The sequence below is a fragment of the Leptopilina heterotoma genome, unplaced genomic scaffold, assembly GCF_015476425.1.
Source record: "Leptopilina heterotoma isolate Lh14 unplaced genomic scaffold, ASM1547642v1 Lhet_128, whole genome shotgun sequence".
Taxonomy (NCBI): domain Eukaryota; kingdom Metazoa; phylum Arthropoda; class Insecta; order Hymenoptera; family Figitidae; genus Leptopilina; species Leptopilina heterotoma.
In genome coordinates this window covers 1,200,017-1,223,731 of record NW_025110846.1, presented here as the reverse complement: position 1 = coordinate 1,223,731, position 23,715 = coordinate 1,200,017, and the positions used below count along the sequence as shown (strand labels likewise).

At 34.0% G+C, this 23,715-nt stretch overlaps 1 protein-coding gene across 8 annotated transcripts; it reads right to left on the bottom strand.

Moving 5' to 3' along the window:
* Positions 1–199: 199 nt before the first annotated feature.
* LOC122512810 (E3 ubiquitin-protein ligase HUWE1) lies at positions 200–23,615 on the bottom strand. Of its 8 annotated transcripts, none has more exons than XM_043628879.1 (30): positions 23,474–23,615; positions 22,980–23,260; positions 21,625–21,700; positions 21,314–21,532; positions 19,490–19,729; positions 18,988–19,275; positions 18,594–18,865; positions 18,196–18,472; positions 16,514–17,974; positions 12,018–16,297; positions 11,523–11,664; positions 11,333–11,438; positions 10,938–11,222; positions 10,380–10,581; positions 10,150–10,291; positions 9,911–10,037; positions 7,296–9,790; positions 7,043–7,215; positions 6,727–6,908; positions 6,538–6,573; positions 6,356–6,451; positions 6,063–6,193; positions 5,714–5,957; positions 5,265–5,540; positions 4,571–4,759; positions 4,306–4,493; positions 3,953–4,086; positions 3,661–3,826; positions 3,315–3,505; positions 200–1,333 (listed from the first exon to the last, which is right to left on the bottom strand). In XM_043628879.1, exons 3-30 carry the CDS (start codon positions 21,667–21,669, stop codon positions 1,231–1,233), a joined length of 12,690 nt encoding a protein of 4,229 aa, XP_043484814.1. In that variant the 5' UTR covers positions 21,670–21,700; positions 22,980–23,260; positions 23,474–23,615; the 3' UTR covers positions 200–1,230. The 8 variants fall into 8 exon arrangements, with proteins under 8 accessions (XP_043484814.1, XP_043484817.1, XP_043484821.1 ...); XM_043628882.1 differs by having other exon boundaries at positions 10,162–10,291; XM_043628886.1 differs by having other exon boundaries at positions 10,440–10,581.
* Between the last annotated feature and the right edge of the window lie 100 nt (positions 23,616–23,715).

Below are 23,715 nucleotides of genomic sequence, written 5' to 3'. Positions count from 1 at the left end.
AAAGGCACGTGTGTAATAAATGGACGCACTAAAAAATTTTTTGTTTTTTATAAGAAATACAACATTTAGTTTATTTGAGCGACTCCTAAGCAATAATTCCCTAACAATTTAGAAAGGAGCCTGATATAGTATGTAATGCTATTTTTTTTAATGCATGTGCACTGTATTTTTTTTGTTGTGTGTGTTTATATAATTGTCCTTCTTTTTAACTGTAAACTTTATTTCGTTAGATTTCAAGAAAAAAATTACAATTCTTTTTTTTTGTAACATCACATTTTGAATTATTAATATTAAAATGATATCAAGTTAAGATTAACCCTATTAATTAAAAATTAGTTAGAATTATTAATACTAATAGTGTACAACCATACATTATTCTTCAGAGAGAAAAAAGAGAAAGAGGGGGGAGGTTTGCAAAAACATATTTTAAATTCTCCTTTTTTTTGTTTAAAAATTTTCTTTTTTCTTAGGCATTTTTTTTCATACCTACAAATATCCTCCCCACTCTATTTCACACAACATACTCATTCAGACTCCTCACAAAACAAAAACAAAAAAAAAGAAACAAATTCTCTGCACAAGAGCATTGGAACACTTTCATTATCAATTGTTATCTCACGTATCAGTATTTCTAGCAAATCGCATTACGACGTATCACCGATCGACTTAAAAGTGCAGTATATTACAACTTTCGCCCTATTTACCCCTTAAATCATTCTAAGATGCCTATCTATTTATTATTACATATGAAACTTGTCATTATTATTATTATTTTTTTTTTTGTTTCCTTAAAAAGTACTGTACTTTTGTTTTATTTATTGATTTTCTCCTCTTCCGCGTTGTTGGGAATTATCGTTAAGCTCATCTCTCTTTCAAGATCTTATTATTTTTTTTTCAACAAAATAAACTCTTAACTCCAGTAGAATCGAAAGTTATTTTCAGTAATTACACCACAATTGTATATACATGAGTGCATTGTGTGTATGTATATATTCGATTTCATTAGGAGCGAAGACCAAGCACATATGCGTTATTATTAAATTTTTTTTTTTAAGTTTTGTTTTCATTTTACCTTCGAGTTACATTGCGCACACAAGCGAACTGACACACGACCATCGAATATATCCATAATTTAATTTTTTTTCTTTTTATTAAAAAAAAACGGAAAAAAAATAAAATAAACAAATTATTTTGCGAGAATTTCTTTTCATTAAATTGCAACGATGCACTTTATGCAAATCCGAATCCCTCGCTACATTCGTGAATCGCTTTCAGAAGATTGCTTCGCAATTTGTCGTACGTCTCATAAACGGGAAGATCCAATTGATTAAAACTGAAAGAATTTAATTAAATTTAAATAGAAGTAATTTTTTTCAATAAAATAAAAAACTTGATTGGAATTTTAAGACTCAGGGTTGCCACATATCAGGAACAAGTCAAGGAAATTTATCAAAAGTACAGGAAAAAATTAAATTTTTATAATTCATAATTCTAAATTTTATTGTCTAATTTTTCTTCAATTTCTTTAAGGTTTGATTTATAAACTTTGAATTCGCAAAAGAGAAACTTAAATTTTTTTATTTATGACAATATTTGAACTTTATAGAATATGAAAACTGAATTTATTTAAAACAATTTAATTCTTGAAAAACTATTCTAAAATAACTTATAAATCATTTATTGAATTATGTAAATTACAAACTTTTTCATTTTCAAAAATTTGAATAAAATTTTTCGCAAGAATTCAATTATTTTCATAAATTATGACATTCTTCGGAAAAATTCAATTATTTTTGTAAATAGTAAAATTCTTTGCAGAAATTCAATTTCTTAATAAAATTTCACGAAAGGATTCAATTCTTTTTTTTTGATATCTTCACCTAAAATTTTTCGAAATAATTCAATTTTTTTCTAAAATTTTAATAAATTCTTGGAAACTATTCAATTATTTTTAGAAATAGTAATATTTTTCGCAAGAATTAAATTAATTTTTGATAAATAATAAGATTCTCAACAGGAATTCAATTATTTTGAATTAAATTTTAATAAAATTCAATAATCAATTTTTGAATAAAAATTTATTAACAAACACGATTATTTTAAAAAGTTTAAAAATATTCTTCATAAAATTCAAGTGCTTTGAAGATTTTCAATTAAAATTATTAAAGAAACTCCTTTATTTAAATAAGAATTCAATGAAATTCTTCAAAAGAAATAATTATAATTAAATATATAATAATTAAATTTCAAAAGGTTTCAATTTAAAATTTTAGAAAATTGGAATTTTGCATAAATTTAATTAGAAATTTTGTTGAACTTTGTTGTTTAAAGAATTTTAATTCAAATTCTTTTGAAATTAGTTGGATTTTTTAATATGTATTTATTTATTAAAAATAATTGATATAGAAAAGAATTCTCTGAATATTATTAAAAGTAATTGATTTAGAGAAAAATTTTCAGAGAATTATTAAAAAGAATTGATTTAGAGAAGATTTTCTGAAAATTATTAAAAAGAATTGATTTAGATAAGAATTTTAGTTAGAAAATCTAAAAAATAATTGAATCTTGAAGAAGTTACAAATAAAGCAATTTTTAGAAATAATTGAATTTTGAAAAAGTTTCAAATTAAAATCTTTGAAATTCTGCATTTTTAATATGTAGTTTTAATTAACATTTCTGTGCAACTAATTTTTTTGAAAAATTTTAATCTAATTTTATTTTCAAATTACTTGAATTTTTTATATTTTAATGAATATTTAATTGAAGAATTTCCAAATAATCGAAATTTAGTAAAATTGAATTGTAAGCAACTGTATTTCAATATTAATTTAGGTGAACTTTCTTTATTCCTTAAATAATTAGATTCTCAAAGAACTTCGTCAAAAATTATTAAAAATAATTGATTTTAGAGAATTTTAGTTAAAAATACCAGAAAATTAAATTGAAATCATGAAAATAATTTTTAAAGAGCTACAGTAGCAATTTTTATAAATTATTAAATTTCAAACGGATTGAAATGCAAAATTTATGAAATTCTTAATTCATATGGAAAAATAATAATAATTAAATATTTATTTAAAAGAGAAGATATTGAAGTTTTCGAATAATTTTACAATTAAAGAAATTCGCAAATAAATATATTAGAACATTTTGTCTGGAAATCAGGAAAAAATCAGAGAAAATTAGAATTAAATTTTGGTGGCAACCCTGAGACTAATTAATAATTAAATTTTTAAAAATAATTGTTTTTTGCACTAGATGCCAGAAAATTTTTTCAAGATTTAAAGAGAGATAATTCTTGAATAATAACTCACCATGTGTGGGCTGATGGTAATCTGTCCGTGGACCGATCGTCTCGGTGTATTTGGAACTTTTGCACGCCATTCATTCCCTCTAGTGCACCAAAGCCTTGAAGAGGAACTTTAGACGTTCCAGTAACAAATTGTAAAAATTTCGCTCTGTCCGCTTGGTCGAAACCCCGTAATGCGCGCCAGAACCATTGAATCTGTGTAACAAAATATTAATTCAAAATTAAGGCATAAATTCAAAATTCTTCAAACATTAAAACTAGAATTTGAGTTAAAAAAAATATTCCGAATATTTAAAATTCATATTTTAATTGCAAGTTTAATCCGCAAAATTATTAATCGTAAATTTTACCTGCAACGATGTGGGACTGTATTTGTGATATTCGGTGTTGGATTTCAAATCTTCGATATCAACATTTGGTAAACCGCTAATAAGAAGCTCGAGTTCTTGTTCATTAAAGATGGAAATCAATCGTTTCGGAATGATGTCGTAGAAACCTTCCAAGAACGCATTAAGTCTGCAGGGAAAGAAAAGCAGAACTTATTAATATAAATACAAAAAAATAAACGAAAACAAATTTTTAATTTATTTCAAAAGCAAACATTTTCATTCGTTTCTCCGAAAATTATAGAAAAATACTTACTGCTTGCGAATCGCTCCAGTCATTTTCATTTGACAAACAAGACGAATGTATTCCAATTTCGTTTCTTCCGTGACAACAATATTGCGACCATTTGGAATCAAATCTCGTACATCATTTACGCCAAATTCATTCACCTAGAGAATGTAAAAAACCAATTATTTCCATGACGCACTTAATTTCTTCAATAGTAGACAATTTAATTAAAATTCTTAAAACAATTCTTTAAATTTAATTAAAATTCTTAAAACAATTTGTTAAATTTAATTATTTAATTAATAAAAAAATGTAATTAAAATTCCTAAAACAATTCTTTAATAATAGGAAATTTATTTCCAAAGTAAAAATTTATTTACCTCTGCTGAGAAAGTTAACTCATAACCCAAATCGGAAATATTATGTTCAGTGAGATATACAAGGCCTTTGTAAAAACTATAGTCTTCGCTCTCCATGTCTGTGTGTTTCACGAGAATACCAAGAATGTGTTTGTAGAAACTGCGAGTGAAGTAACACTCGAGCAATTTGTTATCGTAAATTGCCTTTGCTGGAAAAAGCACAAGAAATTGAATATTTTTCTCACCGTTGCGTATAAAAAAAACAAACTCTCGAAAAATAACTTACCGATCACTCTTCCAACGAATTTATAATAAAACAGATGATTAGGATTGCAATGGGAAGATGAGTTGATCATATACGTGACTCGATCGCCAGGACTGACGGTGAATAGTGCGTACATGGGATTGAAAATTTCCCTCGAAATTATCACGTACCATTCTCTTAATAATCCACCTGCGTCTTGGCCTTCCTCGCCTAATTTCGAAAAAAATAGTATTTTTATTAAAAAAGAAATTAAATATTCACTTAAATCCATTTATATAATTAATTAAATTACAATTAATTAATATTATATGATTAATTAAATTGCTTTCTCTATCGTGCTGTCGTGCAACTCAGTCTTAGAAATTTCGCCAAAAATGACAAAAAAATCCAATACTATACACATGTATGTGCACATATAGGGCACATACATGTTCGCAACTTTAAATGTCAACTTTTAAATTTATATATCTAATCCTTTTTAGACATTACAAATGATGATTTCAAAAATTCATCGTTTTTTTTAAGTTACTTTTTTGTAAAATCACCACTGACAAAAAAATATTCTTAATTTTGGAATATACACTAGAATAGGTCCCAAGGATATTCCCCACAAATATTGGGTGGTATATGTTCTTACTATTTGAATATTTTTTTGTTGTAAGAATATTTCCCACTTGATTTAAGTGGGGAAAAAAATTTTTAAAAAACAATTTACCTTCAAAGACAATGTAGAATCTATTTTTCCATTCGTCAGCGTTTCGACGATGAAGTTCTCTAAATGAATCTTCGAAAACGTGACTCCTACGAACGTGAACGGCCAATTCTTCTCGACGAATTCCCTCGTCCATTCGTTCCAATTCCGTTCTAAAGTATCGCCTCTTAACGTCAAAGTCCAAAACTCTCGTATGATCCACCAATACAGAAAATGGTCCATCCGCCAAGTGAGTCGTTGTTTGTCGAAGAATTTGATTTAATACAGTTCTATGCGTTTCTACAAAATTAAATTATCAAAATAAGTATTTTTATTTTTTCCTCCTTATTCTTATTTACTTAATTTACTTTTCTTTCTTAATATATAAATTTTTCTTTTAAAAAAATATTTTCCTTAATAGAAAAGGAAAAAAAAAGTTTAATTCTATGCAAAATTAGAAAAAAGATAATTACCGGCGAATTTGAGGAACTTCAATTGGTCCGGAGGTAAAGTCTTTTGTGGTGGAGGATTAATATCCCAGGATGTGTTCGCAGCAACTTCAGATTGTGTGGTGCCTTCACTGTCGGAATAAATTGGAGAAACAGGTGCCAAGTCGGGCACTGCTTCGCGATCACGATTTTCTGTCGTATTTTCGTTGTTTCTATCACGAGAAATGCTGGACGATGAATGTACTAGGAAAAAGGCTTCAACTGCGGGCTGAAAATAATTTTTTATAAGTATAAACAAAAACAATATTTTAAATAATAATATTCATAAAATATATTCTTATTTTTTTAGTACTTTTAAATAAAAATATTTTACCTGCAGAACAAGAACGGCATGATGATCGGGTGTATGCTCAAGTTCAAGTAAACAGGCACTGAGTGTTTCCCACAGATTGTCCAATACTAAACTCTCACTCAATAATGGAAGTGCTGGTTTTTCCTCTTCAACTGAAAAAGAAGAATATTTTTTCTTTACTTTACTTTTCCTATATATATTTATTTATTTGCATTTAAAAGAAATTTTCTAAGTCTTTAATTTTAAAAATAAATTACGTTCAGTTATTTTAAATTTGTGTGAATAAATTTATTTATTTGCAGTCAAAGAAATACCCTTTTTCGAAGTAGTTGCTTTCGCTTCGGTTGGAGCTGTCTGCGAAGTATTTGCTTGTGTCGTATCCATACTCTCCGTATCGGTCATGTCATCGACTATTAAAAACAAAAAATACAATTAATCTCAATTTTACAACAAGTGAATAAAGATTTATTTATATATTTAATTTATTTATAAATACCTGTTTCCATATCTATTTCTGCAATTGGAGTTGTTTCTGAAAGAACAATGAAATAATTATTAGTTTGAGAAATAGATTCTCATAACTTCACACTAAATTAAAAATTGCAAATAATTTTGCAGTGATTATAATTCTATCATTCATAAAATAAATAAATGCAATAAAATGTTAAAATACTAAAACAATTACCTGTCTTCTTTTTATTGGCTAGGCGTACAGCCTCTCTGATTTGTACAATAACTTTTAGTATACGAAGGAAGAATGCTTGACTAGAAGTCTTACTAATGAGAGCACCCATTGATGGAAGTTGAAGATCACTTCCGGCTTTGATTTTAGATGGTGCGGTGATAACGACATTATCATTTGTAAACCTAAATTTAAAAAAAAACTTATAATTTCCAAAAAAATATTTTTTTGAGACATTGAATCGGATTATCAAATAATTCAAAAAATTCCTTTTACAATTTAATTTTAAGTTTTGAAAAAATCAAAGCTTTTAGCTCACCTATCGAGGAGGAGACCTCGTTGACCGCCTCCACTTGTCGACGGCTGTTCGTCCAAGGAATTCCTTCTATTTATTTCCCTGTTCAGAACCTTCAATTCAATCATCAGTTCATTGATATGTTCACACACCATATTCGCCAATTCCATGGCTCCTTCGAGGAGAAGCTTTAAAATCTGTAAATTAAAATAAATTTTTACAGATTTATTTTTTTTAAATAAAATTTTTTTATTTTTTCTTTTTTTATAAAACTCACCAACTGCCGTGTGGGATCTGGACAATGCGACAAATTGAGAAGCAACGCAGTAGCATCCTCGAGGCCTTCCTCGGAGCAACTTTTACTCGTGAGAACTTGGACGGCGAGTTTAATATGACCCTCTGGTGCAGCGACACATTGTTCCTTACTCGGTTCAACCTTCTTTGCCTTCGTATTGTCCTGCCGTCTATACGGATTAACCTCAGTCAATCCAATCGAAATAAGTGAAAGCAATCTTAATAATTTATCCGTTAATTGACTACTTCGCCTAATCACCGACCAGTGAAGCATTGATATTAATTGTCCAAAGGCGGATGCCTCAAAAGTTGTAATACCCTGTTCGGGTTCACTGCCAAGATTTGAGCTCGAGTGTGTTCGCGCAACTGATTTTCCCTTCTTCGAAGCGCACGAGTCGAGCCTCAGCAGCATATCCCAAAAGTCAGGTAAGTCACTTTTGCCAGTTTTCGCCGGGGTTTTCGATTTAGCTCCACTCTCCTCTTGTTTCAATAAATTCGCCTCCTTCTCCTTCTCTTTCTCCTTTTCCTTCTCCTCCGCGTCTTTCGACTTCAAAGGCACGAAATAACCCGGGAAACTCTTGGCCAACGAAATGAGAAGTTCCAAGGTGTGTCGACAAACTGTTGGCGCAGCTTGTGGATGAATTGCAATATTATGTCCCTGTCGATCAGATTTCTTACCGCCGTGTCTCAATATATGAAAGACGTTCGCTCGACAACCGAGAGCTGCGTCAATACTGATATTCAACCAAGATTGCGCATTTGTTCGATTATCAATTTTTGGCGAACAATATTCAATTGCTGAGTGAGCACCTTTCCTCTTGAATTTACCAATAAAATCGGCGAGCACATCTTTATTCTCATCGTTACTTCTCTCGAGAATTCCAAGTAGTGCCTTGACAACCCATTCCCTTGTACTGCCATGATAGCAGAGATTTCGAATCACTCGGTGTAATCGAAGTGTATTAATTTTCGGCTCATCGACGAATAGAAGAACAAGGAGACAGGCCATTGATTCATGATCGAGTAATTGACGTCCCCTTAATCGTAGACCAGCGCCAGTGTGTTGATGCGCAAGACACGTGTCACCTCGCGAATTCCATGAACTCCATTGTGCTCGTTGTGGCATCGCGTGAATTGAAATTCGTGCATTTCCCCCACGACCACGACTCGAACTTCTCAATATACTTGACAATGCCGTGCCACCTTGACTCACTTGATTGAGGAAACGTTCCTGCATAATGTGACGATTTCTCGCCTCCCATTCGCGTCTCAAACTTTGCGCTTCTTGCGCCAATTCTGGTGGTAGAACAGATATTTGCGATTCCTCCATGTCTGTTAAAATCGCCTGTCTTAATGATGGTTGTAAATTCTGGAAGAAAGCGGCAGCGTCGACCGGATCCTCGGGATTTGCCGATGCAGCGGCGTGACGTTGTTGCTCGAGTCTTTGTTGCGCTAGAACTTCTTCTTGAATTGATGGTGGGAGTGCTGCTAGAAATTCGGGATTCACTTCAACCGGTCCGGCCAATTCCTCAGCGACTGAGGTCGATGTTCGTTGACGAAGTCGTTGAAGTCTCATTTGCTCGGCAATCACTTCGTCGCGCATTTCTTCGGGTAGAGCTGCGAGGAATGATGGATCGACACCGTCTGGTAATTGTTGATCTTGCGCGGCTTGCGGTTGTTGTGCTTCCTCTTGCACTGCGGGCGCTTGCGCTTCCTGTGGTTCTTGTTGTTGCTGCTGTTGTTCTGTTGATTCGGTTGATGATTCTTGGGCGTTATTCTCGGTTGTTGATGAAGTAGGTTCTTGATTGACGACATTGGCGTTCCTTTCGACACCAGCTTGACTATCGTCGGCGAAAAGTCTTCTCACCCAATCGCGACAATCGTTATTCTCGCGTGATAATTCGTCACCAGTTTCCGGTGTAAAATCAATAAGATTCCTATCTGTTGACGATTCGGATAGATTTGTATCTTCGGAATTGCGCTCTGACTGTCTTTGCAGTCGTGTAGCTTCAGAGGCACTTGGACCAAGTACCGAGTCAACGATACTTTCGGCTAATTCCAAAGTGGCGCTGAGTCTTGCCGTGACGCGTTCGCGAGTTGCCTCGACAGTTGCATCGACAACTGCTGGAAGAGGTGGTGGTGGTCGTTCCTCTTCGTCCTGCACTGTCACTTCCATTTCACCAGTGACTTCAATAATGTCTTCCGCCGGTGTCTGATTGCTTACAACCGATTCGACAGTTGCTTTAATAGTCACTGCTTGTGGTGATGTTACCTGTGTTGATGAAGTTGTCGGCGTTTGTTCTTCAGCAGCCATTGTTGTCGTTGCTTCCGGTTCCGTAGACGTTGGCTTATCCTTGTCTTCTTTCTCCTTTTCAGCTTCTTTATCAGCTGCCTGCTGCTTTTTCCGCTTTTCTTTTCTTTCCGCCAATTCTGCATTTCTGTGTTTCTCCAGATCGGGTATCAGTTTATATACAACTCCTGTAAGAAATTATTCCACATTTGTCACTCATTTTCTTTTTTGTCGAATTAACAATCAAATAGTTTATGAAATAATCAAAAATGCATCTTTAAATTCCAGAGAAAGTATAAAATACTGACCAACACAGCAATCTGGTTGTGAGTCTCCATCCAGTAATTTACTTTCCTCTATCCACCAGTGTAAAGTTGTCGGAATATTATTTAAGGTAGCTGCTAAACTAGGTCCATATAAATATCCAGATTGATCCTACAAATAAAAATAATCATGAAATAAAATAAATTAAAATAAAATAAACTTATCGAAATCTCTAAGTTTTTGAAGTTAAAATAATTGAAAAAAAATACTAAAATAAACTCACAACAAAATCAACCTGCTCTTCATCTTGATTGGTAAATATTCCAAGAGCACTGTCCATGACAAGAACTCGTGTATCACGTAAGCTTGACGCCAATACTTGACTGGCCGACAATGGAAGAGATTGGGCGGCTGGTCCTAAAAGTCTGAAATTTTTTTAAGAAAATATATTAAGAATAATTCGTGATAAACCAACTAAATTGGAGTTCTAAATTAATCCTAATAAAACCGCACCTTTGCAAAATTACAGGAGGATTGGGATTGCGCGGGTTCGGTACATGGAGGTACTGATACCTGCGTTGGCGTAATGCCCTCGGTAGTCGTGAATTGCTTGGATCCAAACTGTTTTGCGCCATTAGCAAAGGCTGCAGGCTTATACCTAAAATACGAGAAAGCAGTAAAGAACCGTCCACTCTTCTCCGCGAATTAAATGAAGCTGAAAAATATCAAGTTTTATATAAATTAAACATTTTTTCTATTCTTGTCAATTCCACGCAATTCTCATTTTAAAAAAAATAATAAATCCAAAATAGTAATAATTATAACAACAATAATAATAGCAATAATAGTAATAATAATAATAAAAGTAATAATAATAGTAATGATAGTAAAAATATTAATAATAAATATAGGAAAAAAGTATTTTAAAAAAAAGAAGAAAAATAAATAAAAATTGTAAAAATTGATACATTTTGTAAAAAGATATTTTCTGAATAAAAAAAAGGTAAAAAAAACTCCTGGAAGAGAGTTTTTATTATTGAAACTGCGCTTATGGAGGAAATTAGATTCTACCATTGCTTGCTGAAACGGAAGTTGGTTCTTCGAATGATCCCAAAGGTAAAGGCATATTTCCACTCCATTGAAGACTTTGTCGACTTCCGGTGGGTGCTGTCGGATGATCGGCACCTTCGTTGCCGAAATTGTGTTGAATCATAACGACATTGCTCACGTCACGTTCCGATGATGGTAACATTCGGAAAACACTTTCTCCAACATCTTCGTAAAAATCAAGACCATCTTCTTCATAGTTTGAGGAACCTTCCTCTTCCTCCTCCTCTTCTTCCTCATTCTCTTCACCTGTTTTCCAAAAATACAAATTAAATCGATACCAAATTTTATATTTATAAATTTATAATTTTATATTTTTATAAATTTATTTATTAGAATAAAAAAATGTTTTCAATTACCGTCATCTTCCTCTTCTTCTTCTTCGTCATCATCGTCTTGGACCTCGTCTTCATTGTCCTCAGATGGATTGCTTTCGGAATCTGAATCAGAACTCATCAGTTCTTCCTGTAAAAGAATTGAAACAACAAAAATTAGTGAACAAAAAATTTACTATTTATTTAATAAACAAGAGAAAAAAGGTGATGTTACTCTTACGGTGGTGTCACGAGTTGGATCAAAGTCCCCTTCATTGTCGCGTAACGCGAGACTCTCATCATCGATATCCATTGGTCTGTGTGATCGGGAAGTTGGTTCCTCGGCAACGGCCGAGCCGTTCCTAGAATAGAGGACACTGCTTGATTATAGACAATGTATTTTTACGTAATCTCACACAGAGTTGATGATTATATTCTTCTTTTAATCAAATTCAAAACATTTTTCTTTATAAAAAGTTAAAAAATTAATAAATTAAAGTAAAAAAGTAAAAAATAAATAAATAAAAGTAAAAAATAAAAGTGAAAAAAGTAAAGAGTAAAAAATAAATGGAATTAAAGAAGCAAAAATAGAAGCCTAAAAGTAAAAAATAAAAAGATACGAAAGTAATAAAATTAATGGGCATAAGTAAAATGTAGTAAAAATAAAATAAATTGATTAATAAGAAAGAATATAAAAAAAAATAATAAAAATCTGTCTATTTCGTGATACCTTTCTAAAAGTTGACCCATTATATCCTCCAACGCGGCCTCGTCACCTTCATGTCCCTGACCCTCAGAAGTTGGTTCCAAACTTTCAGCAGTGACTGAAATGTCATGCTCGGTATTCTCCGCGTCCTCATTAACTTCCTCGCCAACAGCGTGTGTAGCTTCCGAAGTCGTTGTCCCCGATTGTTCGCCAACTTGTTCCTCTTGAGTCGTTCTATTCTTTGGTTTAGTGAATTTATTATTAACAGTTCCTGGCATCGGTTGATTAATGATCCTCGACAATGTTTCCAATGGTTTTAGTGCAGCGTTTATCGTCACCGCCATATTTGGACTCGAGAGATCCAGACTGTGTGGTATTTTCGCCAAATCAGTGATAATTCCTTTTTTCAGCATTATTCTCACAATATAATTAACATTATTGTACTGATGAACTTTGAGTGAGGCTCGCAATTGTGTATGTGATGTTGGTGGACAACTGTCAATCATTGTCGATATTAATCCAATGAGAATTTGTAATTGCGAATGTTTCGCTGAACTTTCAGGTACGGCGAGTGTTCGTGTTAATGCGGCCTTCACTTCCGAAACGAGAGTACTTTGCGCTTCTGGTGAATGATTACAGGAGGCGATGGCGGCAATTAACATTCTCGCCATTGTTCCACATTGTCGATCGCTCCAATTTTCTGGTAAACTTGGTAGAAGTTTATCGAGCAGAAAAGCGAGGGCTGTTGTATTTTCGGTGATCATTTCACTCTGATCGGCGCGATATGTGTATTCGGTGATTAGATTAGCGACAGCGCCGTAAGAGCGAATGGCTTCGGCGAGCATTTTCAGAATTGCCGATTTTTGCAGAAGGGGCTTTTTCGCTTCTTCTGGTTCGACTTTGGCGTTGTTGCCCATGTCGGTGTACATCTTGAGGGGGATGATTTGTGACACTTGATCATCATCATCGAGTGGATCGCTGGTTGTCGCGACACTGTTTCTTGTTATATCGCGTCTGGAATTGGTAGTGGTAGGCGCTGATGTTGAAGTTGTTGCGGTTGTCGCGGCTTTTTTCTCAGGACTGAAAGCCGGTGACGCTGAACTGTCTTCCGGTAATACGGGCATTGGTTTGATTAGAGCATTCAATAAATCGTGAATAACTTCAATTGACACGTCTTCGGTCATTGGTGTCGCTGATGACTGAACTGGTGGAAGAGCCTTCACCACCAATCTATTATCAACATCGTCCCGTTTCAGAACACTGACATCGACTCGCAGAATATTTTCACAAACTTGACGATAAACCTCCGGATCTCTACAAACCGCACTACTGATCTGTCGAGTCATGAACAAAATTTCCTTATAAGCCGGCGGAATATTCGACTGTGTTCGACTTCGAACGACTTTCTCCATAGCAAGACGGAGTGTTTTCGGCTCCTCGAGTGTGTGACGAATCAACAGAGTACTGAGATTAATGCATCCAATGAAATTACTCGCTTGTGTCATATCCAAAAGTAGACGAACTCCACCTTCACGAGCAAAGACCTCGGCGTTTTTGTAGTCACGAGTCAAACGTAAGCAGACTTTCATCAAAGCATGCAAAGCATCACGATCAACTGGAATTGCCAACAATTTAACACAAGCCTGAACGATACTTGGAGTTATACTTGGATCGAGTCCTTGAATCTGGACATTTTTATTCTTCTCTTTCTCCTTGTCCTTTTCTTTCTCCTTCTCTTTTTCCTTATTCTCCGCAGGACTCTCCTCCGTATCCATATTCGAATCCGCACTCTCCTCGTTAGATCCAAGTTTCTTAAAGCTCATCGTAATCGGTCGTCTATTCTCCGTCTCCTCGTTCAATTGCGTCATACAGGAAAAGGTAATAAGATAACGTCTTCGACTGTAAGAAATTCTCACCTGACTCTCCCCGGCCATGTAAGCTTCATTGATCGTATTATTATTCGCAGTCGAATAAACCATCCACTTTCCAGTGGTGAGATCAAACCATTTCCAAACCGGATTTGTCACTTTGTGCATCAATTGCTTCCTCTGCATGAGTACAGCAACTTTTTCCAATCGATCAATAAGCAGTAGCAATGGAGCCAGCCATTTTGGTGTCTTAACTGAAAGAACAGCGTCCTTACTCTCTTTCGCCGCTTTATTCTTCGCCGCTGTCAACGGTCCTTCACTCATCACCAATAATTGCACAAGTTTCTGTAAAATTCCACACTCCTCGACAATCTGTGCACAAGGCACTCGCATTTCTTGAATATTGCCCTCGAAAAATAGTGTATAGAGATAAATTCTTCCAGCAACTTCATTCGCCTCATTACATTCAACAAGACGTGTTCCCGCGTCTTCGTCCTGACTCTCGGCAATTTCAATCAAAAAACACACCAATCGTCGAATATCGTAAATCAATTGACGCAACATATTATCCCTCCAGGCCTCGCCATTTCTCTTCGTCACCGTGACGAGTAAATCACAAATTCTGTAAACCGTATCAGGCATCAAATCCAAAAGACTAAGACACTGATCTAAAGCGGAACGGGTAAATTTATTGATACTCTCAGTGACCGGAACATCACAAATCGGTTCCTCTGGTACGTTTACAGTTTTCGTTTCATTATCACCTAGCGACATGACAATTGCGTGCATCATTTGATCATCATCGGCTAATTCCAAATCCATCATCAATCCCGGTCCGGTTCCATCACCCGCTGAAACGTCGGATCTTCTCAAAGTAGCCGGATTTGTGAGCAGATAATCAGTAGCTTGCTCCAGGGTGACAGTATGCAAGAGAGCTTCAATACAGTGACTTCTACTGAAACCCATGTCCATCAACTGTCTCAAATGATCACGATTAACGACCATATCGGGCAGATCCCCCCGATCGGAAGTCGCTCCATTCCTTCCTGATCCCGAACCCGAAGCCTCGGAATTCTCCTCCTTCTCGGCACGTTCCTTGATTATCTTCTCACCCCGAAGAATGTGTCTCAATATCGACAGAATCGATTCCGTCATTCTTGCACCGTAATTTTTCAAAGGTTTCTTTCCCCACATCAGCATCACCGCCTCGAACGCCTTTTTATGTATATCCTGAAGATACTTATTCGGATCGAATGTCTCATAAACCTTATAAACTCCCGTACACTTCGACGAAATCACATGCGGTGAATCTAAAATTGCTTTCGGATTGACCATTTTCTCGAGAAGCATTAGCCAAACATCGAGAAATTCCCCAGTGCCATCGGGTAAATTAGGATGTTCAAGACCCTCGGTCAGGGGAAATTGTCCACCTCCGGACAAAGCCCAACGAAACGTTCCAAAGAACGCATCTTGTCCGCCGAGTTTGACAAACTTTTGTAACATCAAATGATAAGGATGACGTTTCTCATCAAAAAGCATTGGCGACGTGAAGCCAACGGAGCAAATCAGGAATGTCAATTTGAATTTAGGAATTGGCGACGGTGGCAATTGGTCCCAGGATAAGCCGCGCATCAAAAGATAATTGAGAGACGTTGCGACACTTCTTGCGGCCTGCGATGGAATTGCCGGTGTCAATGGAATCTGTTGTCCGCGTCGTCGACTCATTGGCGAGCCCATACAGAGTTTCACCAAAAGTCCAAATAATTCGGCTAAAGCTCGTCCCAATCTTGACGAAGCGCCAAGAAGTGGTTTTATGTACTTCAATTGATGTGTACTTGGCGATGTTCGTCCGGTGCTTGTACTCGGTTTATCGTCGACTTCCATCGATACTGGCGGTGGATCAGTGCTCAATGCTTCCATGGCGGTTGTCATTCCATTGCTGCCCATGTCGGCGGCGGAAACACCCGACCAGGTTGAGCCATCGCCTTCGGTTCTCAATTCTGGTGGTACGAGTTTGTCCATGTCTTCTTTTCCAAAATCGCAACCAGCAGGGATACTGTCATCACTGCATAGTGCCAGTAACAGTGTACTCTCCCACACGAGAGACATGTACAATTTGGAAAGTCCTTTCAACACTTCTAAACCCATTTCCGAACCCCAATGATTCATGGATAAATTGCGAATTTCACTTTGACTTGTTCGACAGACGTGAACGAAGAGAACGACATAACCGTGTGCGGCGTTCATTGCGTGAAGAAGGGGTGTCGCGAGATCACTAGTGAAGGCTGTTTCGAGATTTGGTGCCGATGCAAGTTCATGTAATAGAACCGAACCACCGGGTGCGTTCATGTGACTGTGAAGTGGTTTCAAAAGATTCAAAACGTCGTTCAATTGAGTTAGTCCAGTTTTTAAGACCTGCGGCTCATGTGCAAGATTCTGAAAACAAAAATTAACAAAACTAAATAATTTGTTCTATCATTCATATTGAATATTTTTTTTTTACTTTATTTATTATCGATATTGAATATTTTTATTATTACAAGCCTCGGATAGTCACAAAAAAATAAGTCAAAAATAGTCCAAAAAAATCATTATCCAAGGCCTATTATTTTATTTTTCACTCTTGAATTAAAAATAAAGAGAAATACTTACGAGTATACTTTTGCAAACAGAAGCAACGGCCTGAGCAGCTTGTGCAACTGGATAATCAACTGGTAAATTGGGTAAACCAAGAATCGACAATAAAGGAACTAATCCATCTTGATTGACGAATTCTCGACAATGATCATCAGTGGAATTATTACTCAGTATAGCGTCGACAAATTTCATAACATTGTGAATGTAATCGACCAAAGCGATTGGAGTCTTTTCCCGTGGTTGTGGTGGTGGTCCAGGTTGCGCAGGTGAAGGCGACGGTTGCTCTTCACGCTGAGGATGTGAACTTGTACTCGCTTCCTCCTCATCCTCCTCTTCCTCGTCACTGCTACTTCCAGCGCCTCCTCCACGATTACTATTCGTATCACCAACTCCAACACCCACCGATTGTCCTGGCGATTGTCGATTCGTCGAATTCGAATGTGACGGTGAATTGTCCGTCTTATTTGCCGCTCTCCAACAAATATAACGTGGATCACAACCAAGAACGCACAATTCTTTCAATAATTTCACAATAGCAGCAATAGCATCGGTCTTTAAACTCGGTTGATGTCTCATTAATTCGTCCATTGCATTGCCTAAATTTGTGGCAGTATCACCTAGTGGTTCAACACTACGACGTCGTCGCATTGCCGATAGATAAACAGGTGAGAGAAGTACTTTAAAAAGACGTTCAAATGGTCGACGTTTAGAAAATGATTCAAGTCCACGGGTATTTAAACACAATGCACTGAAGACATTTGGCATTGAACCTAAAACTTCTCTAGTTGCCGGGACTTCTTTAATAAGCAATGCATGTTGAACAACTTCGGTAAGGCCATTGTCCTGTAATGTTGATAACAGGGACGGTTCTTGAAAAACATAAACCGTAACAACATCGGTGGCGAGTAAAAAAAGTGATGGTCCATAATATTCCGAATTGCTGATAATATGTTTCAATGACGATGGTAAAGTTCCTTCCATAACGTGTCGTATACTATCAGAGAATGTTGGATCTTGAATTGCTTTTTTCAAAAAATTCAACATCGATTTTAATAATGCGGCACGTTGAGGCAAGCAAGTTTTTCCACTTTTAGCTGCTGAATAATCAGGTTGCTGTTGTAGTTGTTGCTGCTGCTGTTGTTGTTGTTGCTGTTCGGTTTTTTCTTCAGTCTTAACCATTGTCTCATCTTCTGAGAATTCCATTGGATTTGACGTTTCTTCACGCTCCTCAAATTGTTCATTCGTTGAATTCGAAGCATCAGCTTCATTTCGTGTTGTAGATGTTTCGGCAGTTGTATTTATTGGATCGGATGTTACAATATCTTGTGGTTCGATTTCAAATGGTTGTTCCTTTCGACACACATTCACTTCCATATCGAGACGTTTGATAAAGCTATTTAAACCAAAATGTGCCTGAAAGCCTTGCATGTCGATGTTTGTTATTAAATCGATCACTCTCACTGCTCGCGTAACAAACTGCAATAAATAACGTATTATTAGAATAAATAACGTATAATATGAACAAATAACGTATTATTAGAATAAGTAACGTATAATAACAATAAATAACGTATTGATAAAAGAAAAGAATTATCAGGGTTGCCACAAAAAAAATCCTGATCTGTGGCAACCCAAATTTTGGAAATGGTAGGAAAATGAGATTTGAGATTGTTACTACTTAAAAATATAAAACTTACGGTGATGTGTTCCAATTCACTTCCTGGCCAATTGATCACCTTGAGGAGACTTTCCATCATTCCGCAACTGACAAGTGCTTCGCCACCGGCTTCATAGCTTGCCAAATGGTAAAGAAAACTGAACAAAGCAGTGGCTAGGGGAAGAGGAAATGGTTGTCCATCGGGTTGTGGTGATGTCAATGTCGTTATGCATGTTCGTACAAGAACTGGAAGAAATCCATGATACGAACTCGCTCCAGTTACGTCAATAATCATATTCAATCGTGATCCTGGTTTTCTGTTGAGACAAAGACAAACAAATTTTTAATAAATACCAAACAAATGATTTTTAAAATATGTCTCTACATAAAGGAGATTTGTCCTTTAAACTTTTTTTATAGATGAAGAATATTTTTTACTTTGGAAAATGAGGGTTTCGATCAAGATGAATGATGCTTGTCAATGTTCGTAATGCGGCGGCTCTAATTTCAACGAGATGTGAATTCGGAAGCTCCAATAACTCAACCAACTCTTCGAGTAGTCCTGCATGAAGGAGGCTGTGTGCGTTTTCCTGCAACGCGTTACTGTAAACTAGCACGGAGAGCGCTTGAAGGCGAGCTTGCACGCATTGTAGGCGTCTTCGATAATCTGAGAAACTATGTGCTAGTCTAATATGTGTGAGAAGAGCCATCTAGTAAACAAAATTATTAATCGTTAATCACTCATTTGATTATAATTTTGAATTATAATTATGTGACAATTATAATTACAAATATAATTATAATTGTAATTTTGAAGAAAAAAAAATTATACCTGTCGTTCTTGAGGAACATTGTGCACTTTTAACAAGTCATTCATCAACTGTGCTGGGGTTACTCCAAGTTTATCGACACTTTCTATGTGAATATATATTACAAAATTTGTCTGACCAGTCTTTTTTCCACTAACATTACTAGAACTACTATTTGACGCATCCGTTCCGGATGAATTCTCTGCGTAATATTCAAAGTGCAATGTCGTGGCACTCGCAGGGAATGGTTTGTCGGGATATTCCTTGCAACAGTCAGCTAAGCCGAAGCCATTTTCTTTGCCACCCCAACTCTGCGAAAAATAACGAACGATTAAAAAACAATTCCAATAAATTTTTATTTGAAAAACTATTATCAATACATTTTTATACGAAAAAAATATCAATACCTTTTCATTTGAAAAAATATCAATAAATTTTCGTTTGAAAAAATTGTGGCAAATTATAGAAAATTGATGTTAGGTTTTGAATTCAAATGGACATTTAAATTCTGTTCAGTTTGCTTACCTCGGCCAAATGAGTCAGCCTACTAAGCAATGCTTGTCGCTTGTCACTATTCAATCGAGTGATGAAGTTGCTACGTTTACTGAACATGTACAAAAGATTCAAGACACCAAGTACGACGTGCATGTCGCAACTGGACAATAATGTGACCAAGTGTTCCATACTGTTGTATAAGTGTCGAGAAAATGAATGCTCGATCAGCAATGTCGTGAAATGAAGGACCCATAATAGTAATTCCTTTGCCTGTAAATAAAATTTCCTCATGTATTTTTCTTATTAAATATTGTTTATTAATTAACATCAGACCTCGAACCAGTGAAAGTATTTAAAAATACGGATTTTGCGGACCAAAAATGAAAAATTACGAACCATTTACAGACAAAAATATTGACAAAAATATAACCAGTTCGAGTCAAATAAAAGAACATTTTGTTAACAATTAAATTATTATCTAAAATTTTAACTGAAATTTATTTTTATATAGGATCAATTTTTATTAGAAAATTCTACTAGAATTCAATTATTTAAATACAGATAAATAATTTATTGAATAATTAAATGTTTCTTAAAATTCAATTCCCATAAAGAATGTTATCAACAAATTTGTAAATAATTGAATTATTTCAAAGAATTTTAATAAAATTTTTAAGAATAATTACATTTTTCGAGAAATTTGATAAAAATTGTATTAAAAATAATTGAAATTCTGCGATGAGTTTTATTATTTGTGAAAATAATTGAATCCCTAAGATGAATTTTATTATTTTTCAACAATATTTAATTTTTGCGAAGAATATTATGACTCTTGAAAATAATAATGGAATTTCTGCAATAATTTGTAATTTTTCCAAAATTAAATTTTTGTTTCGCGTTTTTAACTAAAATTCTTCAAAAATGCATTATTTTTAATAATTTTGGAAAAAGTTCTTTAAGAATTTTCAAATTCATTTGTTTACAATTCAATTTTACAAAATTTCAATTATTCACAAATTCTTCAATTGAATATATATTAGAAAATAGAAACTTCAAATAATTTCAAAAAAAAATCCGCAATGAAACTTTCTCAATAAAATTAATTCTAAAAATGTGAAAAATTCTAATATTTTCAAAGATTTTAATTTCAAACATTTTCAAAATTTAATTATTTCTAAAAATTCACGCTTTAATGATTTTAATATTCAATTATTATCTAAAATTTAAACTGAAATCCATTTTTACTAGAAAATTATACTAGAATTTAAATTAAAAATTTTTAAGAATAATTACATTTTTCAAGGAATTTGATTAAAATTGTATTAAAAATAATTGAAATTCTGCAATGAGTTTTATTATTTAAGAAAATAATTGAATTTTATTATTTACAAAACTAATTGAATACCTGTAAAAAATGTATTATTTAAAGAAAATAATTGAATGATTGCGAAGAAATTTATAAAAAAAATTTGTAAATAATTGAATTTCTGCGAAGAATTTTATTATTTCTAAAGATAATTGAAATATTTACAAGAATTGAAAAAAAATTTTGATAATAATTGAATTTCAGGGAAGAATTTTAATTAATACTTTTGAAAATAATTGAATTTCTGCAATCATTTGTAATTTTTTTAAAATTCTCCATATTATATCGTACAATTTACGAACTTTTCGTCCTTTTTTGATCAAATTACGGACTTTACGGACATTTAAAAAAAAACTGACTTTTACGGACTTGAAGAAAATTTACGGACCTTTGCGGGATTTACGGACCTAGTTCGAGCCCGGAATATTGCTTATTAATTAACATGCAATTAATTTACGCCTTTAATTTAAATTTTCAAAAAACAATACCTCTCTATTCTGAGGTAAATCACAGGCTAGTTCCCAAGAATTTTCCGGACTTCTCGTTGCAGCTTCCTCGAGGATGCTGTCGCTCAAATCGAGAACGTCAATCCAATGAAAGAGTTCACATTTTCCAAAAGTCCAAGCATCGATTTGCTTTAGTTCTTCCAAGAGTTCGGCATGTGAGCAAGAACGCAGCTTACTTATCAAAGCTTGGCATTCCGCAGGCTGAAAAATTTATTGAATTGTATTGAATTATAGAAAATAAAATTGAATACATTGTAGAATTAAATAAAGAGTAGAGTGAATATAAAACTTACCACTTCTGAAGTGCATTTTTTTAATCTGCTCCTATCGATCTTCATTGTTATTTTGTTTTTAATCTACGACTAAAATCTGAAAATAAATTAACAAAATTTGTAAATTCTACTTGGGTTGAAAAATAAAATATTTGCAGTTGAGGGCGAATAATAAAAAATGCACAACCAGAGAGATTACAAAGATATTTTAAATGATAAATGATAAGTGTCCTCTGACTAAAAAAATATATTGTGTCAATAAATTGATTGAGTTTTTAAAAGTATGTACAAATGGCAAAAAAAAGTCTTGAATTTTTCTTTTTTTAATTTTATTTTTCCGTACTATTTAAACAAATATTTTTTAAGTTAATATTTACTACTACATTGAGATGATTCAATTGTTATGAAAAGCAGGACAAGTTCAGACAAGGAAGGTAATATCGATTGCTTCAACGTGAAAGATAAGCATTTTAAACAGAGTCGTTCAACTCTTTCCCTGTCTATGTATATATATATACACACATCCTCTCTCTCTCTCTTTCTTTATAAAAATTGCTACACCTCTATAATTCGAACTTTTATAATTTTTCTCATTCCCCACGACTTACTATTAAAATTGCAATAAAGTACAAATAAAATTTTTACTGATATTTGTTATCAAAGATAACAAAAAAAAACTTCAGAATTCCTTCGAATTTGCAATACTTTCAGTGATTTCGAGATATGTTTCATCAGGAATTTCAGACCTCTACCTAACCTTTCAGTAATTTCGTTTCTAACCTATAAAATAAAAAAAAATGTTCGATTTTATTTTAGTTTTTAAAAAATTTTACTCAATAGAATAAAAAAAAATTGTTACCTATCGTGCTGCTTGTCTATAGAGAATAAATCCTAATTGAAGATCCGATTATACATTATATCATAAATCACTATAATATGAATTTAATATCGCTTATTGGAAAAAAAAATGGTTTCAATAATTTTAAAACCACGATACACGTGCACATTTGAAAAATACTATCGATTTAAAAGTCATGTAATTTTTTCACTCGGGAAATTAAGGTCATTGATCTAATTTGAAAATTGGGAGACGTTGAAATTGCAAAGTCACGAGAGAGATGGTGGTCTAACCTGATAATTTGTTGAGCACTGAAAACCTAAGTCGCAATACATTGAACAACAAAGGAGGAAAAACAAGTTTAAACACGACTCATATACACACTCGCGAATAATCTATTACCATTTCTTGTCAATATGTAATCCACAAGATTATTAATAATTAAACTTTTTCTCATCACTATAAAAAAAAAATAATAAAACTATGAAATGGATTAGAATCAAAATGTGTTTAGCGCGCAAATGGAAAAATTGCTTACCCAGAGATGACCTTGTCCAGACTCGCGTCCGTTTTTCTTAAAGTAACGCTTTTGTCCTTTACACACTTGATCCCTTTGTGATTATCAGGAATACTGGAATTGCACGTCACGGGCATCGCGGTCGTATCAATGCGGAATAAAAATCCCGATTATGGACCGAAGGTCCTCACCCTCTCTTTCCAAGCACACAAAAATTTCGTCTGTGATCAGCCTCAAGGATCAATCCACACTTTGGCTTCGTAACGAAAAAAGTTTTTCAGCAGCAAAGTTGAATATCAAGCCTAAAAATAACCGTTTATCACAATAAATTCATTTGATTGACATTAATATTAATCAGAAATTAATGGACACGAGTACAAAATCAAAACAAAACTGAGCGTGGACCGAGCGCGATCTCTTCCTCCTCTACCGCTCACCCCCAATCACCGCCATTTTACAGACTCTGAGCTCTGTTCCAAGAAAATTGTCTTCTCATTCTCATTTAGGTCACTTACCTCGTGCATCAAATCTAAATCCACCACAAAACTTGTTGATATCTATTGTCACCGTTTTTTAATCTTCTTATAAACTGTGTTAGTAACGAAAATTTCGCTCACTAATTACGTGTAAGGAGCGCTTAAAATGTTTTCTGTCTGACTCCGACCAAAAACGATGAAATTTGTTTCTATCAAGCATAGATGGCGCTTCAGAGCGAAAAAAATTTTCCGCGCGAAATTCAATTGTAAATTAATTTTTT

Bases quoted from the DNA above. Each gene is read 5' to 3' on its own strand.
- LOC122512810 (XM_043628879.1), bottom strand. From the start codon at position 21,669: ATGAAGATCGATAGGAGCAGATTAAAAAAATGCACTTCAGAAGTG. The intron at 10,292-10,379 runs GTGCGGTTTTAT...AAAAAATTTCAG, and splicing joins CCTCCTGTAATTTTGCAAAG to ACTTTTAGGACCAGCCGCCC. The intron at 4,494-4,570 runs GTAAGTTATTTT...TGCTTTTTCCAG, and splicing joins ATTCGTTGGAAGAGTGATCG to CAAAGGCAATTTACGATAAC.